The 23,711-nt window shown below is 41.5% G+C and overlaps 1 protein-coding gene across 1 annotated transcript; it reads left to right on the forward strand.

The window, feature by feature from the left end:
• The first annotated feature begins 933 nt into the window (after nucleotides 1-933).
• Nucleotides 934-22,870, forward strand: FERMT1 (FERM domain containing kindlin 1). Its single transcript, XM_065747386.1, has 15 exons — nucleotides 934-1,020; nucleotides 4,184-4,356; nucleotides 5,543-5,776; nucleotides 8,147-8,293; nucleotides 8,861-9,074; nucleotides 10,065-10,167; nucleotides 11,695-11,802; nucleotides 12,715-12,846; nucleotides 12,997-13,046; nucleotides 15,244-15,368; nucleotides 16,475-16,581; nucleotides 17,487-17,708; nucleotides 19,196-19,320; nucleotides 21,152-21,293; nucleotides 22,478-22,870. The coding sequence occupies exons 2-15, from the start codon at nucleotides 4,206-4,208 to the stop codon at nucleotides 22,649-22,651; spliced, it is 2,034 nt and encodes a 677-aa protein (XP_065603458.1). The 5' UTR covers nucleotides 934-1,020; nucleotides 4,184-4,205; the 3' UTR covers nucleotides 22,652-22,870.
• The last annotated feature ends 841 nt before the right edge of the window (nucleotides 22,871-23,711 follow it).

A 23,711-nucleotide genomic window follows, 5' to 3' on the forward strand; every position in this document is an offset into this window, starting at 1 on the left:
ACTCTTCTCCCCAGTAATCAACGGTCTCAAACTCCTCAACAATTCCAGCCAACTTGGTGTCACCGGCAAACTTACTGAGGGTGCACTCAATGCCCACTTCCAGGCAGAGCTCCCCATTGAGCCTTCCCACGGGCACAGGCCCCAGGTTCGTGCTGGGGGCATTGGTCTGTCCCACCTCCCAGCTCCGCACCCAGCACCCAACTCCTGCAGGAAGCCTTTCAGAACAAAAGGAAAGCTTTTATCTGCAGCCACTTCAAAGCAGCTTTTATCTGAGTCGCAACATTCGCAAACAGCAACTGGATCCAGAGTCATAGCTTTTTAAAAGTTACTCTGATGTTAAATATTAACTTGTGCATCGTATTTATGGTTTCTTTGCACCTGCTTTCGCTTCCTAATGACGAGATAGGCAGCATTCCAGATATGGCTTTCTGCTCCCCGCTCACGAGGGCGGCTATCAACTTCCCCACGGTGGCCTTCCTCACGGCTCAGAGAGCCGGCCTCGACAGTACAGTAAGCAGAGCCAAGTTACGACCGCGGCTGCCACTCAGACTCGTTGGCGCTCACTATTTTCAAGAGCAAAGAGTCAAGGTGGGCGTTTCGGTCGTTTTCCTAGCGCTCTCTGGACGCCTGCAAGCAACAGACAGCCCCTCGGCCCACGCTGGGCAGCGATGAGGCCGGAGCACGGCGCAGCCCCGCGCCGAGAGAAGCCGCCCGCCCCTCGGGAGCGCAGCGCCGGCACCGCGATCCGGCTCGTCGCTGCCCGCCAGGCGCAGGGAGCGGGGCGGAGGGCAGGGCAGGCCGGGGCAGGGACGCGCTGCCCGGCCCCGGGCTGCAGCCGGCTGGCTGTCGCGGAGAGGGGGCGGGAGCGGGGCCGCTCCCTGAGCGGTGCAGCCCCCGGGGCCCCCGCCGCGGCGCGGGTAGGGCCGGGCAGGGCGCCGCTCCTCCTCCCGGCGCTGAGACGCCAGGTGCGGGCGGAGGGAGCAGGAGCCGGGCGGGCAGGTGAGGGACGGCCGGGCCCGAGTGAGTGAGAACGGGGAGCGGCGCGGGCGGGGGGCGGCGGGGCGCTCCGAGCCGGGGCCGAGGGGCGCGGAGCAGCGGCGGCGAGCGTGGGATCGGCTGAGTCTGTGATTGTGATTACTCGCGGAGCTGTTTTAATCGCCGGGCTGGCACTTCCTCCAAGGCCCGGGCTGCGTGCGGGGTGAACGACGCGGCGAAAAATCTGCGGCCCGCCAGCACGTCCAGCGCTCACGTGCAGCTCCGGGGCGCGGGGCACGCACGGCACTTCGGGTGGTTTCTCTTGTTTTTAATGCGCGGCAGTCGGTCGTCCCCTGCCTGTCCCATGGTTTGCCGCTTTTCTTGAGACTGGGCTTTGTTCTCTGATAGATTTACTGGTGGTTGTGTTTTCTTATCATCAAACGAAAACCTCTCGAGGAGGAAGTGGGGAGGAGAGCAGCTTCGGGGAATGACGGGGTGCCAGAATTAGCTGCTCCCAGGCCATGGTTTTCCAGGCCCTGCAAGCCGCAGTGTGAGCGAGTCTCGCCCAGCCCTCGGGTGCTCATTTTCACCCACACCAGCGCAAGCATTTGTACACAGAATTGGATTGGCAAGCTAAGGGGAGTTTAAAAAGAAGTTACCCGTAGGGTTTTGCTGAAAGGATGAGACATTCGGTAATTGTACTGTCTCACGATAGGCTGAAGTGTAGGCAAAAGTTGCAGCTCTGCCAGATTTCATAGCTGTGCTCCTGAACTGAAATCCCGGGGTCGTTATGCTTAGCCAGCTGTCGATTTTTGTGTATGTTAATGCTGTTGTGGATGCTCAGGAGTGTGACTGGTGGCGTTCCAACTTTGCTACCATTGTGAATAAAGTGTGATGGCAGCAACTGATCTCCTGTGCATTGTATTCCTCCCTTGTGTTGAGCCGGGGCTCAGGAGCTCTTGAACACTGCCTCCAAGAGGGTCACAGAGCCCTCGTCTGAAGCATACCTAAGCTATTAAATCCAAGTAGTACACAGCAGCACAAATTCAAAATCCCAGCTCCATCCCAGAGGCTGTACAGCCGTAGTGTTTTCCAGTGTACAGCACGATGCCTATTTACCAAGACAAAACAAACAACTTGGATACGTACCAGCCCTTGTTAGTTTTTAGTTTAGTAACTATTTGGTGAAAAGGTGTAGGCTGGCACATGCAAGAGCATAACAATAGCATTTGTTCCTCAGCGTAAATGGCCTCTTGATGTTCTGAGCTTAGAGCTCTCTGTTCTAAGTCAAGATTTTAGCCATTCAGGGCAGACTCCCAGTGCTGTTCCAGTAAAACTCCTTTTAGGGGAAAGTCATTGGACATTAAGGAAAGCCTTATCAGTGATGGCTTTGAGCCGGACAGGTTGTTTCCTTTATGTTATTCATTTTCTTTTGGCATCAATCAAATCTTAACACATTTTCATTGCCTCTACATTTGGAATCACTTTTTGTTATTAGTAGATTTGTCACTGCCACCAAATTTGTGTTATCCCTTAGATATACAATTTTATATCAAAAGGATTGCCATGAGGTATGGCCTCAACCCAAAGGTGTTCAAGAAACCAAGTCTGCAACGTTGGTATTCTGAGAACAGATTTTCAAAGAACTTGACTGAAATGGTTAGATGACTTTACACTGTACTCTGTAATACAAATAGTGCATATTAAGTAATTTAACAAAAAATAAGAAGTCTTCCTATTGAAATTCTTAAGCTGTAAGAAGCTAGGAAACACATTTGAAAGTCTGGAGAAGATTAAGTTGTAACAGGCTGTTGAGCCTCTGTGCTCTGGAAGGGAACCTCTGAACATTGAACTCAGCTCTGCCTTCACATAGTATCTTTTGGCACGAAAACCCTCCTTTGTTATCTCATCTGTAACATAAAGCTTTATTATGAATTTGGTGCATAGGTGGAATAAAAACTAGAAAACCCTGTTTCTAGGCATGAAGTATTTAACCCTTAGCTTCATTTTACATTCATGTAGCCTAAACATGTCTTCTTTTGTCCTGTGGTTGGTCCTAGAAAGGGTCATTCCTTCTGTCACTCCTCCCCTGTGGGAATGGTCCTTGATTTTCTGTTTTGACCTAAGTTAAGCTAAACTACTTAACTTACTAAATACTTTTTTTTAAAGATCTACAGAAGTCTGTTAGCACTGCTGTGTCCCCTGTAGCCTTCTTTGTAAACAAGTACTAGTTAATTTATATGTTCAAGCTGTCTGTATACAGCACCATAGTCCAAAGTCTTTGTGACTTGAATTCTCAGACATTACTGAAAGCCTGTGATAAATGGAAATGGAAGTTATCCACTCTATTGCTAAAATTTCCACTGTAAAGGTTTGTTTCTTAGGGCTCAGTTTGATGGGACACTGAGTGCTAATTTGGTACTTTCTTTCACTGGTTAAATATTCCAGGTGCTTCCTGCAGCATCAGGCACTGTGTACCTACGAGCTCCTTCTTCACTAATTAGCAGAACTCTACTGATGATAACCTACTTTGCTTCTACTTTGAGCATCTCTTCTAGTTTGGCTTGGCACGATAACTAAGTACCTGTCCTGGCAGGAGCATGGTGGGATCTCAGGTGATTCACCATGCTGAGACAGGATATGTGCTTTCATCCCTGCACAAGCAGACAGTCAGCTGGAACTGCTGTTTCGTGCCTTGATGTTGCTGGCAGAGAGCCATTAAAGTTGTTTGTACCCTCCCACTCACATCTACCCTAATAGGTAAAATACTCTGGTAGAACCCTTCCACCTTTTGCTCTAAGCATAAACTTCTATTTGCAGTGAAAATTACAGCTGTGAGTGTAAAAGTCAACAAAATTCCTCTGTTCACTGGATAGATTGCCAGAACTGATTCCACCTACAGCTACAGGCTTTGCAGTGTCCTGACTGGCAGTGGGGAAACTGGTATGAAACTGGGCTCTTTCTGCCCAACAGGAGATGCTTGAATTAGGGGAAAAAAATACATCCAGAATTTAAAAAAAAAATCCCATGTCTGTCTTGAAAGATAATCAAAAGAACAGAGCTTAGTTCAGAGGTAACAAGGTAGCACATCTGAATTTCCTACTAAGGCTGCTGTGAAATCTTGGCAACATGGATGTGTTTTGAGACCGTGAAGATATGCATTAGTAGAGTAGAGGAAAAAATATCCTTTTTGTTTTGGTTTTTGCAGAGCTTACACAGATCTTTGGAAAATGATTTCCTCAAGTGCGTACGGGTCTAACACCTGGGACCTCTCGGTGATAGTTGATCATCAGTGCGATGAGGAGCAAAAGGAATTTCCACTACAGGTCACAGGGGACCTTCATATTGGAGGAGTGATGCTGAAATTAGTAGAAAAAATCAGTGAGTAAAGACCGTTTCATTTGTATGGTGTTATTAAAATCGTGCCTTTTTCCTTTAATCAGTTTAATCTCAGAATTCCCCCTGGAACTAAGAGCAGCAATGTTTTGTCTCTTTCCTTATGTGTGTGCTTTTCAGTCTCATGTAGTCAAGGTTTTGACATCTTTCATGTCAGAATAGCTAAGGGCTCAAAAACCAATCAGACAAAAGCAGTTGTCCTCCCCCTCCAAAAATTCTTCATGTAACTCATGAATGCAGTCTCTATCTGTTCTTGATTCAGGGCTTTTCTCTGCATGCTTTCGAAGTACAGAAGACACCAATGTTCTTATTTAATCAAAACTATATAGTCTATATTAGTGAAACAAACCAGTTATCTTTTGGTGGCTGTCTTCACTGAGAAGCATTTGTAGGCAACCCTTGGCAGTCCTTGGTCAGCCTCATCAGCCTGCTTTTCTGCACAGACAGATTTATCTGTACCATATCACATCATACTCACTCTACCTCCCTTAAAAGTTTCTACCTCATTTACAAGTTTCTGTATCCTATGTGATAGAGGTCATCTTATTTGTTAGAGCTTGTTAACACTCTCCTGATCGGTACAGGGTTTACTGCCAACGTAGTAATTCCTGTTCTTGTGAGCATCCTTGTTAACTTCAACTGTGCAGCTACAGAGGAGAGCTGAATGACTGAAACAGCCCTTAGCTGTGTGTCACCATAACCTCAAGGAACTTATTGCTGGTTCTTAAGACTAAAGAGGCAATCTGTTCAGAGGTGCTTTGCAGGAGATTGTGGAAGACCTTGTGTCCATCTGGGTGCATACTAGGTATTTTGAGCTCACACTGGAGTTGCACAGTCGTTACCCTTGTTATTATTCCATATCCCAGCACAATCCAAGAAGTGTTGGACCACGCATAGCACCAGATTCAGGAGATGAGCTTTCCCTGTGGATATTAGCAACATTAAAGCAGTGCCACAGTCAGCATCTAGGTTAACTCTTCAGGGAAAACAAAGTTAAATCCCAGCACCTGCGACAAGTATTCAGCAAATGAGGTGTAGGTCTGAGGAACTGGAACTATAATTTTAATATAAGTAAATTCTCCCATTTGCAGTGTACTGTTACAAAGCTGATTTGTTAGTGTATTACTTACCTAAATTACTAAGAACCACATCGTCACTGTTTTTCTTCTAGAAGTGTCACAAGATTGGTCAGACTATGCTCTTTGGTGGGAGCAAAAGAAGTGCTGGCTACTGAAAACCCACTGGACTCTTGATAAATGCGGGGTACAGGCAGATGCTAAGCTGCTCTTCACTACTCAGCACAAAATGCTGAGGCTTCGCTTGCCAAACATGAAGACCGTGAGACTGAAAGTCAGCTTTTCTTCTGTGGTATTCAAAGCTGTCAGCGACATCTGCAAAATCCTCAGTAAGTAAAGCTAAATCTCCTCTGGCAGCTTAGCTGGAGCATTTTATTAGGTGGCTTTGTTTTCGTGTAAAATCCTTACTCCCTGCTAGTTCAAGGAAAAGTTTGATTGAATTGAGATAGGATGAAAAGACAGGTATTCTGGTTTTAGTATCCAATGTATGCCAGTGATTCCCATTGTGATAAATGCTGAAAATGGTGTCAGAAATGAACTGCAAGAGTACTGGATAGTGAGACGGTTTTGTATGGATCCCTGTCCTCTTTAGGCAGGACTCAGTCCTGCTTCTTCTGAGCCACTGACTAGGAGCGTGAATGTACTGATCTCTTAGAGCAGATTTTTACACAGGCATTTTTACTGATGTCAATCCATCTTCTACCTGCAATAACATCTATAAGATGATATTCATCTTGGTAAATTGGTTATATATATTTACCTCAGTAGGAGTGTTTTCAGCATTTAAAACTCTAGTCTCTTCAGGTCAGAGCTTACCCAGCTTCTCCATATAAGTAATGAATGTGCTGCAGCACTGTATTACCCCGTCTCTGTTCTTTCCCATCACTGAGCACTTCCATCGCAAGATGAAATTTTGCAGCATGTCAGATGTCTGTGCCCAACAGGAATAAGCTGAGTCCACAAACAGTCTTTGGAATCTTTTCATTTTAGGATACATCTGATCCCTGTTTTAATTTAGATCTTAAAAGCTTATCCTGTTGACACATTCATCTTCGGAAGAAACTTCAACTTTTGGGATCCAGTGCATGCTCAGCAAGTTTGCTGTTGACACACTGAGTGGTGCGGAAGCGGGCACATAAGAACCTAATGAAATTTGACCAGGCCAAGTGCACAGTGTTGAACTTGGGTTGAGGCAGTCCCAGATACAAGTACAGATACTAGAAGAAGAACTTGGGGGTCCTGATGAACAAGAAACTGGATGTGAGCCAGTTGTGTGCCCTTGCAGCCTGGAAGGCTAACTGTATCCTGGGCTACATCAACAGAGAGGTGGCCAGGGGGCAGAGGGAGGGGGTTGTCTCCTTCTGGTCTGCCCTTGTGAGGTCCCACCTGGAGTACTGCATCCAGGCTGGGGCACCAAGTACAGGAAGGATGCAGAGTTGTTGGAGTGGATCCAGAGGAGAAAACGAAGATGATGATGAAAGGGCTGCAGCACCTCTCCTATGAAGACAGGTTGAGGGAGTTAGGCTTGTTTAGCTTGGAGAAAGGAGGGCTCTGGGGAGACCTCTTTGCAGTCTTCCAGTAGTTGAAGGAGCTTATAAGCAGGAGGGGATCTGTCATTTTACCTGATCTGATAGCAATAGGACAATGGGGGATAGCTTTAAACTGAAAGAAGAAAGATGTAGGTTAGATGTTAGGAAGAATCTTTTTACTTGGAAGGTGGCAATGTACTGGAACAGCAAGTTGCCCACAGAGGTTGTGAATATACCAACCCGGGAGGCACTCAAGGCTGGGTTGGATGGGGCCCTGAGCAGCCTGATCTAGCAGTTGGCAACCCTGGCAGAGGTTTGAAACTAGATGATCTTTAAGGTCCCCTCCAACCTAAGCTATTCTATGATACGCTGACCACAGCGTAGCTTTCAATTTCATCTTCTAGCAGTGGACCGTGGAAGGGATAGTATGCATTTATTACATCTAACAACTCTGATAAAAATGACATAATTGCTCAACTGACATTTGGCTTAATTAAATATTTCTATCTATGTTTTCCTTCCAGATTAAATCTTCTAACTCTTCTCATATATAAGCAGAGTTTAAAATGTCTTTGCTTACCCAAGATGAAAGTATTTTGCACAACCTTCAGATTTGCAACTGATAACACGTCTGAATCAGTAGTGCAGTAGGGAATAGAGTATCAACAAGACACAGTCTTGTAGGTAAAATAAGAAATTCTTAAGCAAAAAAAAAGAAGGAGTGAATTTCAAATACAGTGTTTCCATTTCTGTTCTTGCTTATGCGTAAATCATACATTTAATTGATGTTATGCCTGAAGGTGGTTGCAGAGCCTTTAGGGAGAAAGAGGTTTTTTCCCTAAAGGCTCTGCAACCACCTTCAGGCATAACATCAATTAAATGTATGATTTACGCTCATATTCTAAAACATAGTGGCACTTGCTAAAAAAAGCAGGCTTAAATGCTGGTAGAACTCACCCTCTCTGCCCAGGCTCTTGGCCTTGTTATTGAATTACTGGATTTTCCAAGGGTGCTCATTTCAAACTGACAAAAATAAGGTTCAGAGAGCAACATGGAGCTCGCCCAAATGTTGTTACTAATCGTGGGTTGTTGGTTGTTGGGTTTTTTTGGATGTAGTCTTCTAAGCTTCCAACATTTTATGTTGCTTCATTTCCCAAATTGCCGCTGTAGATATCAGACGGTCAGAAGAGCTCTCATTGTTGAAACAGTCAGAAGATACACTCCGAAAAAAGAAGAAAAAGGATAAGAACAGCAAAGAACTGGTTACAGAGGACATTTTAAACTTGTGCAACTCTCCAGTGAGTTCTGGATTATCAGGTAGTGAGAAACTAGTATAATTTTATTCTTCTGACTGAAAATAAAAAAGAGGAAGGAATTCTGTTATGCAACTAAAACCGGGGAGAGCAGTTCAGAGTAGGATTGTAGTCACAGAGACACAGCTGAGTTGAAATCAGTAGCTTCAAGAAATTCCCAGTATATTTACATTCTATTGTGTAAATGTTTTACTTTCCACTGTTGTTTGAAAGACAGTACCACAAAAGAGGTGATCAGCTGTGGCCTTGCATGCAGGATGTGCTGCTGCTCTTTAAAAATGTGAGACCAGTCTTTAAAAAATTGACAGTTTTGGCAGTCTGCAAGGAAAAAGAGAAATAAAAAAAACGAGAGTGCTTCCTGTGCCTAACACAAATGAGATCACCTCACAGAAGAAGGAAAAGCACTTCTATCCCTTAGGGCACTTGGCCTGTAAAAGGCTGCTGTAAACAGCAGAGATAGCAGTGTCTCAAAAGAAAAAGGTTACTTAATCTTTTGTAATGAAAAATGGTGGACTACTTAAGTCTGAAGGCAGTTTTCCTTGGAATAATACTTTACTGCTTTAACCTGCAGCGAGTCCAGGTTTATATAGTAAAACCATGACGCCCACTTACGATCCCGTCAGTGGAACACCAGCTTCTTCTACAATCACTTGGTTCAGTGATAGTCCCTTGACTGAGCAGAACTGCAGCATCCTTGCCTTCAGTCATCCCAACTGTTCTCCAGAAACACTAGCAGAGATGTATCAGCCTCGGACTTTAGCTGACAAAGCCAAACTCAATGCAGGGTAAGACGGCTCTCAGACTTCTTTGGAAGCTTCTCTGGAACAGAGGTGGCATTAGTGCAGCTTATTAAAGGCAAACTAGACCTTGAAAACAAAAGCCTGATAAATGGCTGTATTTATACTTATAAACGTGCTTTGATCTAGGTTTTGTTTTGAAAATACTTAGACTATTTTTGACATTCTTTCCTTACTCAGAATCAGATGATCTTGTTTTAAAGTGATGAATGATACGGTTGTGCAGGCTTCAAACTGAATGATGCTAGATGAAAGTAAATCCACTAAAGTGAGTAGCACTGTGGGTATACCAAAAGACTGGTTAGCTAACTCTGAAGACTTCAAAGGGACAGTGGAAGTATACATGTGGATAAATTCAGTAAGGTTTGATGAATTAAGAATATGTGAGTTCTTGAATTTTGCAAAAGCAAGCATTGCTTATTGAACAGCACAGAAGAATGCAGTGTGCTAGGGGGTTTAGTGATGCAAGTGTTCAAGAGGATTGCCCCCGTAGGCTTGGATTTTCCTGTTTGAGATCTATGGGGCATTTAACAGTAACTTTAATATTGTCACTGGATTTTACTAAAGGGCAAAAGTAGCTGGAATTATAAAACAGCAAATACTGAAATTAAAAGCAAGAGTTCTAAAGATACGCGAATTAAATTCCCATTTCTGGAGGTCAGTTAGAAATAGTCTTACTGGCATAGCTCCCCCTATGACTACTTACTGCTCAGTTTCTGGCATTTAGTCCTGATGTTCTGAATAGCTGTCAAGAAAAAAAACAAAAAGGAAGATATTAGGTACTGTGTTTACACAATGAAAGTTGGAAATCTCTATGAATATTCCACTTTCTCAAGTTATGACTTGAAATGTGAATTTTTCCTGACTTGCAAGACTTTGAGCTGTTCATTACCATTTCTGCTTGATAACTACACTGGAGCTTTGCAGGTGTGACAGTTTTCCTTTACAAATGAATTTGAGAGTTGTTTTCTTCCACAGCTGGCTAGATTCATCTCGATCACTTATGGAACAAGGCATTATGGAGGATGATCAGCTTCTTCTACGCTTTAAATATTACACTTTCTTTGATTTGAATCCAAAAGTAAGAGCTTTGTTTTTATTGTTGCTCATTGTTTGACTGCTTTCATGTCAAGGAGATGTAGCACAAGGATAGTGAATTTTAGCTAGGATTTGTTACAGGCCTTTCAGAGATCAAATTCTAATTCTGCCCCTCAGCTATGGCTGCACTTTTCCCCTCTAGACACAGAATTACCATTCTTTACATGTGATAAGATCTTAAGTATTAAGATGAGATCTGAGGAGCACCAGAAACAGCTCCCTTCTGGAGAGGACAGTTTGCTTACCACTTCATTTCTAACAAGAAAAACTAAACCTAAATGATCTCAAAGTATAAGCCATATTTTTGAAAATAGGCAAGAATGTGACATTTATGTTCAACTGCCCTTCAATGAGTATTCTGCTTTTCTGGACTCAAGTCCTCTGAAGCTCCAAGCCACTTAAATCACATTAGTTTCAATATATCTGGGTGATTAAGTACTTCTGGAAAGCTCAGTAAGAGTAATCGAGTCTCATTTAAAAGCAAGACTTACTTATCAACAATCACTTAAATGTTTTTCTCAGTTTGGCACTCATTTGTGTTTATTTCCACTACAAATCAGTTTCATTAAGCCAGGGTTTTTAAGGGCCTTGGTGGTACATTTATAGAAATTGAACTATGATCAGCGACACGCGTAAATCAAGAGTTCAATGTGAAATGGTATTCATATCATTATTTTCTGTAAATTCTGTAAATTTCTTTCACGCACCTCACCTGCACCTAGCAGGGCATTTTCTAGCTCAGGTCATATGTTTTAGGTGAAATGCCACCCGCAGTAAAAATCAAATAGGAGCCTCAAATTCAGCAGCCCTGACATTTCCATTCTTTGCCATAGCCACAAAATAACCTAGGATAGCAATGAGCTATTAGGTAGCCTGAAGCTATTGAAAGAGAGAGGTCGTGCTCCCAGGTTCACCCTCCTGTCAGCTACCTTTCACCAGCTCTGGAGTTTGAGTATCCATGACTCACTTCAGCTTATTAACCAAACAAATTTAAACTAATCCACACTGAAAAAATGGATGGTGAATTAAAGCAGTTCACAGCAGGATCTGACAAATGTCAAGCCAGTGAAAGAGGAGAGTCAGAACCAAAAAAGCCAAAAGCAAAAGACAGGAAGTAAGGAGTAAAATTTTCTGTCTTTTGGCAGTAGCAAGCTACTGAATGTCACATTCCTGTCAGCCATGTGCTGTTATTTTCACTCTCAGTGTGGCTCCACATTTGGCTAAATCCAGTCCAAAACCTACTACCACAAAAAAGGAAGTCTTAGTCTTCCCTTCCACTTCAGCCACAGAGTCCTCATTAATTTTCTGTTGGATCAGTGAGTTGCTGTGAGATTACAGTCATGTGAGTGTGTATAGGAGAAGGATGGGAACATAGAGCAGGGCAGAAGTTGGGGAGAGGAGGAAACAACTTCTATGGCTTCAGTCCAATGTTAGATCAGCTGCAGCTGATCTGCATCTCTACCTTGATTGTCATGAATGACCAGTGTTGTTCTTTTTTTTTTTGCTACAGTATGATGCTGTGCGAATAAACCAAATATATGAGCAAGCCCGTTGGGCCATCCTCTTAGAAGAAATTGACTGCACGGAGGAAGAAATGTTGATCTTTGCTGCGCTACAGGCATGTACTTGATCCAAGCTGCAAAACCTGTTTTCTTAAGGCAGGCGCAAGCCAGGACAGGACTTGAGCAGAGCCCAGGCCAATAGATCTCCTTGGGCAGGGGGCCTCCTATTTGAGTGAGAAACAATAAGGAGCATCAACTAACTAAAACAAATAAATTCAGTGGCAGCACACCATTACTCAAATTGACATATACACTTCATGGAACCATTTACTAGCATGAGCTAAAGCTAACCATACACAGTATATTACTTTGACACCAGTCTATTCTGAAGGGGATTACTGTGAAGTGTTGCTTCTCATTCCAACTACCACCCTTTCGTGTGTTCCTCCTGCACATCTAATACACAAATGAATAAGTTCACAACAGACAAAAAAAAAAGAAACCTTATAACACAGTGTGAAGATGGAGACGCTATGAAGTACATATAAATTCATTGTGATTTAACACGGCCTGGTCCCTAACTGTGGGTAATAAGGCACAACAATTTATTAGTAATAAATTCCTTCCTTTTAAACTTAAATGAAGCTGCCAAAAATTCACATCCTGCCTCTGTGGAATACCACAGAACTTAGCTGCCAAGTTTCCACCTGGTATGGATGCACTTACAGGTCACAGTACTATGAATGTAAATGTTAGCAGAGTCAGCCTCACAGAATGCAGAACGGGGTGATTATACAGTGAAGGAATATACATCTCAACAATTAAAATGGGAAACTTTCGTCAGCAACAGTGGAAATGACACTGGACTTACTGTTTCCCTTTAGGAGGTTCTGCATTGCAGAACTTTACACAGTTAATCGAGACCCAGAAGACCAAAGGGCATTTTCATATGCTGTGATTCTGTGTTACTAATGGATATTTGGAATCAATTTGCCCATCCAAATCTGATTCTTGATGATTTCTTTTAGTATCACGTAAGCAAGTTATCATCATCATTAGAGACACAAGATTTCACCAATGAATCAGAAGTAGATGAAGTAGAAGCTGCACTTTCTAATCTGGAGGTGACACTGGAAGGTGGAAAATCAAGTAACATTTTGGTATGTCTTTTTGCATCCCAGAATTGCTGTCACCAAATCAAGTAAATGTATTGGCTCTGATGAGCTTTCCCAGTTCCTGATTTCTTAACAGAATTAACAGACAATTACCAAGTGTATTGTACTAAAATTATTCCTGATTATTCCTGATAGGAGGACATCACAGACATCCCGAAACTTGCTGATTATCTCAGGCTAGTTAGGTGAGTTCTTAAAACTAATAATAAAACACACAAAACAAAAAGCTTACCATACAAGAGATCCCTTGAATATTGCATTCTAATCTTAAAGTAGATCCTGAAGTTATAAACGAGCAAATACACCAGATAGTTCTAACTAGCCTAATATTGATTGCCCTCTTCAAATCTTTCTCTTACTGCTTCTGAGGCAGATTCTCATCCAATCTTTCTAACTTCTGGGGTGCTATGGCATCTATATTTATGCTTGATAAAAGTCTAGGCTCTTTATATTTCTCTGTATTTTCCCAGCATTCATCAGTCATTGTCTCTAAATAATTTACAGTTTTGTTTTCTATCACGTTTTACTGATTCGTTTTTGCCAATTAAAATCACAGAAAGGAACTTTTGGCTTTCCTTGAGAAGGATTTCTGAAGGTGACCTTGAGCAGTTTTTTTCCTTTTGGAACAAAGCAAACATATTACCCCTTTCTCACCAGATGTGGAGTCTGTTTCTTCTAACATCAAAATGAATTTCAAGTTGGAGTAAAAGTATAATAAACCAACTCAGCAATACCTCACCTGAATAAGTAAGCTGATGGGAGTACAGTTCCGTGATCCCATTATAATATCTTGATTTAAGGGTTATATAAATGACTACCTCAAGTCTACAGTGTCTTTCATCAAAGCAGTCTTTAGGTTTCAGAAGGATAAAGATTTCTATTACAGGAATATCTACTAATTCATTCTGTTGACAAGTCATATTTGTAATCAGCGAACTGAAAATTGCACATGAAAATTCTTAGCTGTTGTTAACTGCTAAGTGTTGTTAATTTCCAGTTAGGAAATTGTGCTCAACATGAACATGACAAAGGTGGCTTAGGATTAAAGGGAATTTAAGCCTTTTAAGGTCCATCAGCTAACACTAGATTATGTTTTCCCCAGCAGTTTAAAAGCAATTTAAAAGCATTCAATGGTTATTTTTCATCATTAAGCATTTCCTACAGACATAGTTAATCACTTACTAAACCTAACACATTGTAGAGATTGGCTAAGTTGTAAAACATTTTTTCAAGGAACAACAGCATTTTGGGAGTAAAATTAGTGCTTAGTTGTAAACCTAAAAGCAAACTTCTGTATATCATATATACATATATGTATTCACATAAATGTAACTATAACAAATATTTATAATATAGTATAATTTATAATAAATAAAAAGTCAACTTTTACTCAAAATTATTCAGAGTACATACCACTAAATAATACAGCTTCCAGGTGGGTGATAATGTTGTGGAGAAGTATAATACAATTTCAAAAAGAAAATTGATTATAAGCTTTCAGAAAGCACTCATTAAGTTACTGTAATAGAAGAATACTTCTCTTAGTCTAAGAAAATGTCATAGTTCTTATTTTTGAAAACAGAAAGTCCCTGTATTGGAAAATTAAAAGCCAAAGTAGTTGGCAGTTTTGAAAATTCAAGTTGTTTTTGGAATTTAAACCTAAAGATCTGCATTTTCTAGAAAGGACTGAACTAGGATTTCTGGAAAGGCACTAGAGAAGGCAAGAGCAGGTAGTAAATCACTGCTTTGCTGTGTAGCATTTATACTATCATCTTAGATGTAAAGGCAAGTACTAAATAGAGAGTACAATACCACAAAAACAGTGCTAAGACTTCTGTTTTTCTCTCTTGAGCTATACTGAATCTAAGATATTTTCCCCCATGGTTTTGTTGGAATATTCTTAGTGGGATTATGATTTTTATCTCCTACTGGAACTGACACAACAATTAAGTTTAATTGTTAGCATCCATCAGTTAATTCACCATTCCTAAGTAGAGATTTTTCTGCCTACTATTAGAAAAAAATCACTTCGCATCAGCAAAGTATTGAAGTGAAGTAAAATAATTCTAATACGGATTAATCCATGTATATATGGATGTGAAGAGCTGAATAAGGTGGTTTCAACTATTACCATTTCTTGGAGTGCTGCAGAAACTTAGTCAAGGAATAAACTTTTGTTGTGCTAGATACTATTCAGATAAAGCCAAAAAGATGGGCTCTACCCCATTACAATTCAGTGCATACAAGTTAGTTTGATGGGTGCCAATTTCCTAGATAAGGAAAAGCTGAAAAGTTTCTGTCGCATAGGAACAAACTAGTGGGTTACATCAGCATTACTGAGTTTATGTTAGTATATTTGTCATGTTTTTTTTTTTCTTTTAGGCCCAGAAGACTGTCAATCAAAACTATCAAGCCATATTGGTTTGTCTTTAAAGATACTTCCATATCTTATTTTAAAAACAGAGAATCTGGACAGGGAGAACCCATAGAGAAACTAAACCTAAAAGGTAGGCATTTTCTTCTCCTTTCTTTCCTGTTTTATATTGCATTAATGAACTGAGTACACCAAGAAATCTCTGCAAGACTCAAGGCATGCACAGTCGTGTTTGGTCTTTAAACTACTTTTTCAGTTACTGATACTCCTAAGTAGGCAGACTGAATCTTCAGAAGAAGCCTGAACAGAAAAGATTCAGTAGCTTAGCCCAAGATTATCTGGACCTGGCTTGTAAAATTGCACGTATCCCTGAGTTCATGTAAAGATGAATCAGGGAGAGAATGTGATGTCTGAGTGATGCTTTTATTACTCACCTCTGTCTGTGGCAAACACACTCTGGTAGAAGAGCATTGTGGATGATGTGATGAGCCAGAATGCTGTACCTTTATACTGCTGTGCAGCAACACCTCCAAGAAGTTCTCTGGGCCTTGTCTGATTCACAAATAGGGATTTCCATAGCTGCAGCCAGCTGTAGGTGCTTCTGGAAGAGAAACACTTTCTGTACACAGGGCAGACACCAACATTATATGTAGCCACCATCTACCTGTATTCCTGCGGGGACATCAGATATTCATCAACAGGAAATAAGTGATGCCCAGGATTCCTCCTAGAATAAACTTTACTCCAGCTGGATCCAGAAAGCCTGTAGTAGCACCATCAACATGAAACACTGGGTCCCAGAGATCTCTGGGATCCTTGAAATGCCTAGCTCTGTTGCAGAAGTCACCTATGTCCCATTTTCAGTACTGAGTTGCTTCTGAAAATATAGTCCAGGCTTTCAGGTCATTTAGGGTAAAATATCCAAAAGTGCTCATCTGTCTCATCATCACCATTGCATTTTAAGTGTTGAGCATTTTGTAAGAGCAGGCTGAAGTTTTGAAAGCACCACATCTGTTCTCTTCCATAGTGAATAACATGCACTTTGAACTCAAAGCATTCAGCCATGGCAAGCCAGGCCAGAACTCGAACAGAAACCTTTCACGAGGCCTCACCTTTGAAAGTTGGCTCTCAATTTTAAAGCAAAGCCATTAAGTGCAGTTTTTCAGTATTAACTAGTACTTAAAGGTAGTGATGTAGTAATTAAATAAATCCATTCCTTTCTCATTCTCTGTGATCCAGGATGTGAAGTTGTACCAGACGTAAATGTTGCAGCAAAGAAGTTTGGAATCAAATTACTAATTCCTGTTGCTGCTGGCATGAATGAAGTGTACTTAAGATGTGATGACGTAAGTAATGAGAGGAAGTTTATATTCCAGGTTTATTAGCAGATTGTCTAGAAGACCCACAGTCCTGTTCTAAAATTTGTGTAGAAAAATAAGAATGCTCCAGAGAGTTAATTATCTGCATGTTTATTAAAATTTAAGAGTGATGTGGTGGTGTAACAAAACCATAATGGGTGATGGGACAAATGGACATTAATGGTCTTTATCATCCGTTTCCAAGTAGAGTTACTGGAAAGAATAAAAGACCCTACTATCAAAAATATCAAAAGAAGTTACAACATTTTGTTTCAGCTTTTTTTAGAACGAGTTTTTGTTCTCTTTCTTAATTAGAACTCCCTGTGTACAGATGAAGATTAGGATCTCACATTTGCTTTTAATTTAAATGTATTTTGTTTGCATTGAAATACGTCAGTGCAAGTTGTGTAAAAAAATTCATTACATGAACAGTCATGCCACAAAATTGCCAAACAAATACATCCAAAAATATTGCATTTCTTTCTGCCAGCTAGTAACTCACACATCACACCATTTTCCAGACATCTTCACATGGATGAAATACCAAAACTTTTCTAGTAACCGTAGCAGTGATAGGCTGCAGTTGCAGCTGATGGCAGTGCTAGCTGTGGACACAACAAAAACTGTTTCACACTGTACATTCTTTGGCATAAGAAAGCATCTGTTTTTAGAGAAATAACTACACTTTCAAGATAAGGAGCTTTCCAACTTTAAAACCTAATTGTTCTGCAGGTTGGTTCTGTAGACGGAACTAGTCCAATCAGGGACTAGTTGCTATTATAACTACACGTCCACACATACTAAGCACAGTGGTTTTATTGTACAGAGAAAGATGTCTGAGCCACCTTCATAAATAGTTTGTCCAGAAATACCAACAATTGTATTTGTTGCAGGAGAATCAATATGCTCGGTGGATGGCTGCTTCTGTTTTAGCCTCAAAAGGCAAAACAATGGCTGACAGCTCTTACCATCCTGAGGTTCAGAAGATCCTTTCATTTCTCAAGATGAAGAACTGGACTATGTCTCCCCAGGCCACCTCTGATCCAGAAAGCATAGATATGAAACCAGAATGTTTTGTCTCACTACGTTACACAAAAAAATACAAGTCTAAGCAGGTACACTGAGCGTGGCTTTACTGTTGTGGATGGGTTGTTCCAAACACCAGGCAAACAACTGCTTAAGGATGAGACTTGTTCCAAGCAGCATTTGTAAACCATGTGGCTATGCATTAGAATCATCTTGCATTACTCATTTGTCCCTTTGATGCTTAGCAAGAGGCCTCTTTTTTAAATTGAACACAGGGACAGCTCTCTCAACCCTTCTTCCAAGTACTCCTACATCCACACTGCCTCCTAAGTCACTCATTATGTTCTCCTGATGGTGCTGTCCCTGAAAGTCTCATCAAAGAGAGAAAGAAAGGGAAAATTCTGCCTACATTTTAAACCAAGTACCCCTCCTTCCTCTCCATTTAATTACCTGTGCCTTTGAGTCATGAGTTCAGCCCACCTGAGCGCAGGATATAGTCTCCAAGCAAAGTAATCAGCATCATCCATAAAATCCCATCACCTACTCAGAGGGGCTAACTGCACATTTCAGTCTGCTGTCAGGGCTAGATAAGGAGCACAGTAGCTAGAGCAGCCTTACAAGGAAGGGGACTTTAGTTACTGTGTATACATTTGTATTTAGCCCTTGCACTGCACCTTGAGCTTGTAAGATGCTTGTAACATGGTATATCGGTACAGAATCCTGAGGGGTTTGCTGAGCTCCTTCCGTCCCTCACAGCCTTCAATTACGAGCATGCCCTGCCCACCTGGGGGGTGGTGGCAATTCATTTCCAGCTACGTGGAACTGCTTTAGCAGAGCATTTAACGTTCCAGAAATACTGTTTTCCAGAGGCATTCCAGGTCAGCTGCAGCCAATGGAGTCAATCCAGAGCAAGTACAGCAAGGCCCACGTTGACAGAGGAGAAATACAAGACAAGAATGATGAAAAAAATTGGCTAACAAAATTCCGACATGGGACACTGCAGGTTCTGAATGAGAACAAACTGTTGCTCTGGGATAGCTGAATTTGGAAAACCTACTGAAAATGAACATGCAGATCAGATGTTTGCCTTCTGCAATTGCCTTGGCCAGCAGAGAGCCAAGGGCCAGGTTTCACTAATGCAAGCTACACTGTAGCAGTCTGCTCCGGCAGCACTATAACACTATGAATCACCTCATGGGAAGTCCTTGCCCTGATAATACCATCTCAAACTTTTGCCCAGTGGAGAAGACACAGACAGCAGAGGGAAACAACCAGAGACTTCCTCCCTGTTTGCCAGCAGGCTCCCAGTACAGAATGGGCCTGTGGGCAGCAAACAAGGACAAGATCGTCTTAGAGCACACTGGAAGTAGCCTAAGTGCAGTACAAAACACTGAGACCTTCCTGTGCTGTTCTCCCCTTATAGCTCAAAGTCTATCCCCAAGTTGTCTCTGCAGTAGGTCTGCATGAACAGTGACAATAAATAGCTGAACTTGGCATAAGAGCTAATGCTGTTTGATTTAGTGAAAGCATGTATATTTTTGTTCAGTTGAAAACTTTCTCTCTTGCTGTTTTGCAGTTGGCAGCTCGTATTCTGGAAGCTCACCAGAATGTATCCCAGATGCCCCTAGTGGAGGCAAAGCTGCGTTTTATTCAAGCATGGCAGTCCCTCCCCGAGTTTGGCTTATCCTACTACATTGTAAGGTAATCACAGTGCTGCAGCAATGTCAGGCTGTTCACAGTCACTGATCTTCAGGAATTTACTTGATTCCTTGTTATAGAAATATTCTCTTAGTAATTTTTCTCCCCACAGGCCTTTTTCAACTGTAGTAACTTCCATGCTACTGTTTTTTTCTATAGCAGTAGCACACAGTAACTGCATTCCTATAATGAGGGTCTCCACTATGTTTGCCTTCACACAGACCTGTTGGGTTTTGCCTGAAATAACATCAGTAAGATTAAACTCTTCTTGACATAAAATCACTAAAATATATATACTTTTTAAAAAGGGAAATCTTGTTGGTGTTCTCAGGCTTGCAGCATACTTTTTCATTCAGTTTCTCACTCGGAATACAACAGCATGCCTTTTGCTAAGCATAATTTCTTTGTCATTTCTTTAAGAAAACAGAATGTCTTGTAGGTTAGTCTAGAAGAGCACAAGAAAGGCAATTTCACCAGACACTTCCCTTGAATATGGCATGGCTCTGCAGAAGTATCTGACCTGCACCCTTTTCTCTAGACAAAACACCAAAAGAATGAAGAGTGCTGACACAGTCATACTGGGAGGCACACTCCTTAACTCCTTTACCACCTCTCCAAGGGCTGCTTAGGCATCATCTGCAGTATAAACTGAACAAGCTGGTAACCGTACTCTGGTGCACAGGCCAGCTGCCATGGAACAGCAAACATTCATACTATCAAACTCTCCTGTTTCCCCAAACCCAGTAGTCAGGTGCAAACCACCAGTACAGCATGAGCTAGTAGTGAACACAGAGCTGGTAAACACAAGCTAAGCCTGGATGTTCCAGCTCCTGAGCCCTGGGAGTCATTTGGGAGAGTGCTGCTTGCTTGCAGCCAGAACAGTGCCTGGGGCTCTTCTAGCAGTTGAACAGAACAGGCACTTGAGTTCAGTGCCCAGGAATGTTCCCTATCAGTATTTAATTAACAGAGAGATGTTTTGCCCCATCAGTCAGCACTAACTCTGTAACAACAACAAAAACCTTACATTTTAGAGGATGGGTAAAACATCTTGTGGTTTATTTCTGCAAGCTGATGGACAGTATCTCAGCGGTGGAGTTAATTAAGATGCTGATTGTGGTCTAGGTCACATTATCCCCTTCAGGACAAGTTTAAGGATAAAAGCAGAAAATATAAACAGCAGCCAGGTTAGACTTTTTCCAGCTTTTGTGAATGGTATTTTTTTTTTATCTGGATAGTCTTTCCCTCATTTTTTCCAGCTCAGAAATTTCTGTTCACAAAAGTTCTTATACTTCATTTTCACCTCTAGTTACAAGAAAGTTGATATGTCTCAGTATCTTGTAATGTTACTGCTACTCAGAAATGTGCTTATTTTGCTGAGTTGTTTTGATGAGTTAATAGTGATATATAAAACAGCTTTTTTATATGCTTATATAATTTAAATGAGAATACGTGCAAGGTGTATTTCAATATTATTGAAGTGACAAAAGGAAAAATATTATTGGCACTTTTCCAGTACAAATATAATCAAATTCATGCATTTTGGCAGAAGAGTACTTTTAAAACAGACAACAACGAATTGGAAAAACTTCAGCCAGACCTGCCTGCCCCATTATTTCACCTGGTTCACCAGGCTGCATCTTTGCTTTATTACAAATACTGTCTTAAAGAAAAGTCCAAGCCCTACTCCAGCCCAGGCTGTTGTGAATTTTTCCACTTTTTTTTATTTTCTTTTTTTTTTTTGGCACCTTTGCAAGAGGGCACATTAAGTGTATCTTTAGGCAGGAATCACTGCAAACTAAATCTGCTCAGAAGTTTGGTGTGGGTTTTTTTTCAGGTTTAAAGGAAGCAAGAAAGAGGATGTGCTTGGAGTGTCCTACAACAGGCTGATAAGAATCGATATAGCCACAGGAGACCCTATCACAACGTGGAGGTTCTCTAACATGAAGCAGTGGAATGTCAACTGGGAGATACGTCAGGTAAAATGGCAACAGCTCTCAGCATTCAGACATTACATTTCAGACAGTTGAAATCTTTTTAAACCTCACAGTGAGGAAATTTAAAATGTGTTCTGATTTATTATGAAGTAATATAGGTTTTTTTCCTTAATCAAGTCTGTAGAGAAAGTTCAGAAAACTGAAAGTTCTCTGGTTTAACATCTACCTACAAAGATTTTTCAAGTTGCCCTTGATTTTGGTGGGATGAAATACAGAGACTTGAAGGTAAATTCCTCCTCGTTATCTCTTGTCTGTAAAAATACCTCTTTATTCATGTGTCATCCTCAAAATTGCAGCAATTTAGTCTCTGTTAGAGGCTGAGGATGCAAGAACCCACCTTGTTTTCCATATCCCAGACTGAGATTGAAAACTCCCCTGTGTCCATACATGGACCTGAGAAAGATGCTCTATTCTGAGATTTCTAGCGAGGTGCTTCTGCTCCTGGGTGCTCTGTGCAACCAACTGCTGCCCAGCACCCTACTGGAGCACTTGGATTTCAAAGTTTGAAGCCACCTTTGAAATTGTATATTATGGTGTGGATCTAGTAGTGTAAGCTGATACAAATACATACAAGCAGTCTGGAAACTGTTCCTGCTTATACCATTTTCCATATCCATCTGCAAGAGACAGGAGAGATCAAATAGAGCTCAGTACATACTCCCTCTTGCTGCACACCCCATGCCAGAGCAAGTAATGGCTCTCAGAAAGGCAAAAAACAGTTAGCAACTAACCCCACTTTGCTGGATTTTAGAACTGACAATAGTTGGAAGGCAAAACCTGGCCCCTGAGGCAGATTTGAAGTCAGCATGTAACAACAATATTAAACATAATCGGTTAAGTGTGCAAAGAGTCAGAAGTGCCATTTCTGCTCTCCTCAGTGTTCTCACTTAAAATGCCACGAGAAAAAAAACATCATTTGAAACTTTTTGCTGCCTGACAAAACAGCCTTTGACCACAAGAGGGCCCTGCCAGAACAGAACATTAAGACCCTCGACATACTGGAGACCCAGAAATCTTAACAGCTCTTGCTTAGCAGCGGCAGGTGCTGCTTTGTCACAGTATTTGTGTCCAGCTGCACTCTCACACTCACTTTTTCTCTGAGGTTGAAGCAGAAGAACAATGCAGTTTATCTCCATTCCTGCTTTCTCCGTATGTATTTTCTCTAGGTTGGAATTGAGTTTGATCAGAACGTGTCTATTGCTTTCACATGTCTGAGTGCAGACTGCAAAATCATTCATGAGCACATTGGGGGCTACATCTTCTTGTCAACCCGTTCCAAAGACCACAATGAAACTCTGGATGAAGAACTGTTCCACAAACTAACTGGAGGTCAGGAATGAGGGGAAGCGAGCTCTGCCTGCTTCTCCCCACGGCTTAAGACGACCAGAGATGATTAAAAAAATAATACATCTCTGATGGTTAACTACTGAATAATAAATAAACTGTACAGTAACTCGAGGACACTTGCAGCAAGTTTCTTCTGTTACAGCTGTGTAATTCCCACTGTCAAACCAGCAGGTTAAAATGGCCATCCTTTAATAGAATATGTGCTGAATAAATGTTTTAAAGCTGTATCACTTGTCTAACACTCTAACACTCGTGCTGAGAACAGAAAACATTCAGTTTCAGAGTCTAGAAGCTGAGCTGTCATGACCCAAATAGTGATTACACAGTTCAAAAATATCATGATGTGCCTACCTTCACCCATAGAAATAGCTCCCATAAAGCCAGTGGAGCTACCACATATCTAGAACAAAGCATTTATCTCAACAGAATTGGACTCAGGATTTTAATCTTTTGAGGAACTGTATTAGTTTCCAGATTGAAAAAACACTTTAGGTATTATTCTAAATTATTTACATGTTAAAAAGGCCTCTGAGTGTAGGCTTGCTTTTTGTCTTCTGTCCTTGTTACTCTGTTTTGCAGTAACATCTAACTCCAAGCCTGTCAGGAGTTAGGAGCTGAAATGCCAGGAGAAATGACAGAAGTTACCTTGCTCATGGATGTAACACAAAAAGATTACTCGAAAACATTGTGCCTAAGGAGTGTGTATAGCAGTCTGTTGGAGAGAGCAGCACACATCCACTTGAGATAAAAGAACTGTGGTTCTGCCCTACAATATGCAGGAAGGCACGGGAGAAGAAAGTTAGGAGGATTCATAAATCTGCTGGACAAACCAAAACTGGTTTCAGGTATCCAAAGAAATAGAAGGAACAAGCGTTGTCAAATCGCTAGAAGTTGCAGAAATGACTACATAGTTTCCAAATGTCACAGGCTGGACAGCCCTCATTTTTCTGTCAGGTCCTGTGCATGAGAGAAGGATGCTGGAAAACCACCCTCAATTTAAATGAACTGTGACTATATCTTGCAAAAGATTGAGCAGATACAGCCTACTTCCCA

The sequence above is a fragment of the Cyrtonyx montezumae genome, unplaced genomic scaffold, assembly GCF_038088225.1.
Source record: "Cyrtonyx montezumae isolate F1298 unplaced genomic scaffold, pur_monq_1.0 scaffold_0, whole genome shotgun sequence".
In the NCBI taxonomy this organism is placed as follows: Eukaryota; Metazoa; Chordata; class Aves; order Galliformes; family Odontophoridae; genus Cyrtonyx; species Cyrtonyx montezumae.

What these genes read in the sequence shown, in the direction of transcription:
- FERMT1 (XM_065747386.1), top strand. Translation starts at nt 4,206, where the DNA reads ATGATTTCCTCAAGTGCGTACGGGTCTAACACCTGGGACCTCTCGGTG. An exon ending in AAAGCCAAACTCAATGCAGG is followed by an intron (nt 9,075 to 10,064) that starts GTAAGACGGCTC and finishes TTTCTTCCACAG; the next exon opens with CTGGCTAGATTCATCTCGAT. An exon ending in TGATCTTTGCTGCGCTACAG is followed by an intron (nt 11,803 to 12,714) that starts GCATGTACTTGA and finishes GATTTCTTTTAG; the next exon opens with TATCACGTAAGCAAGTTATC.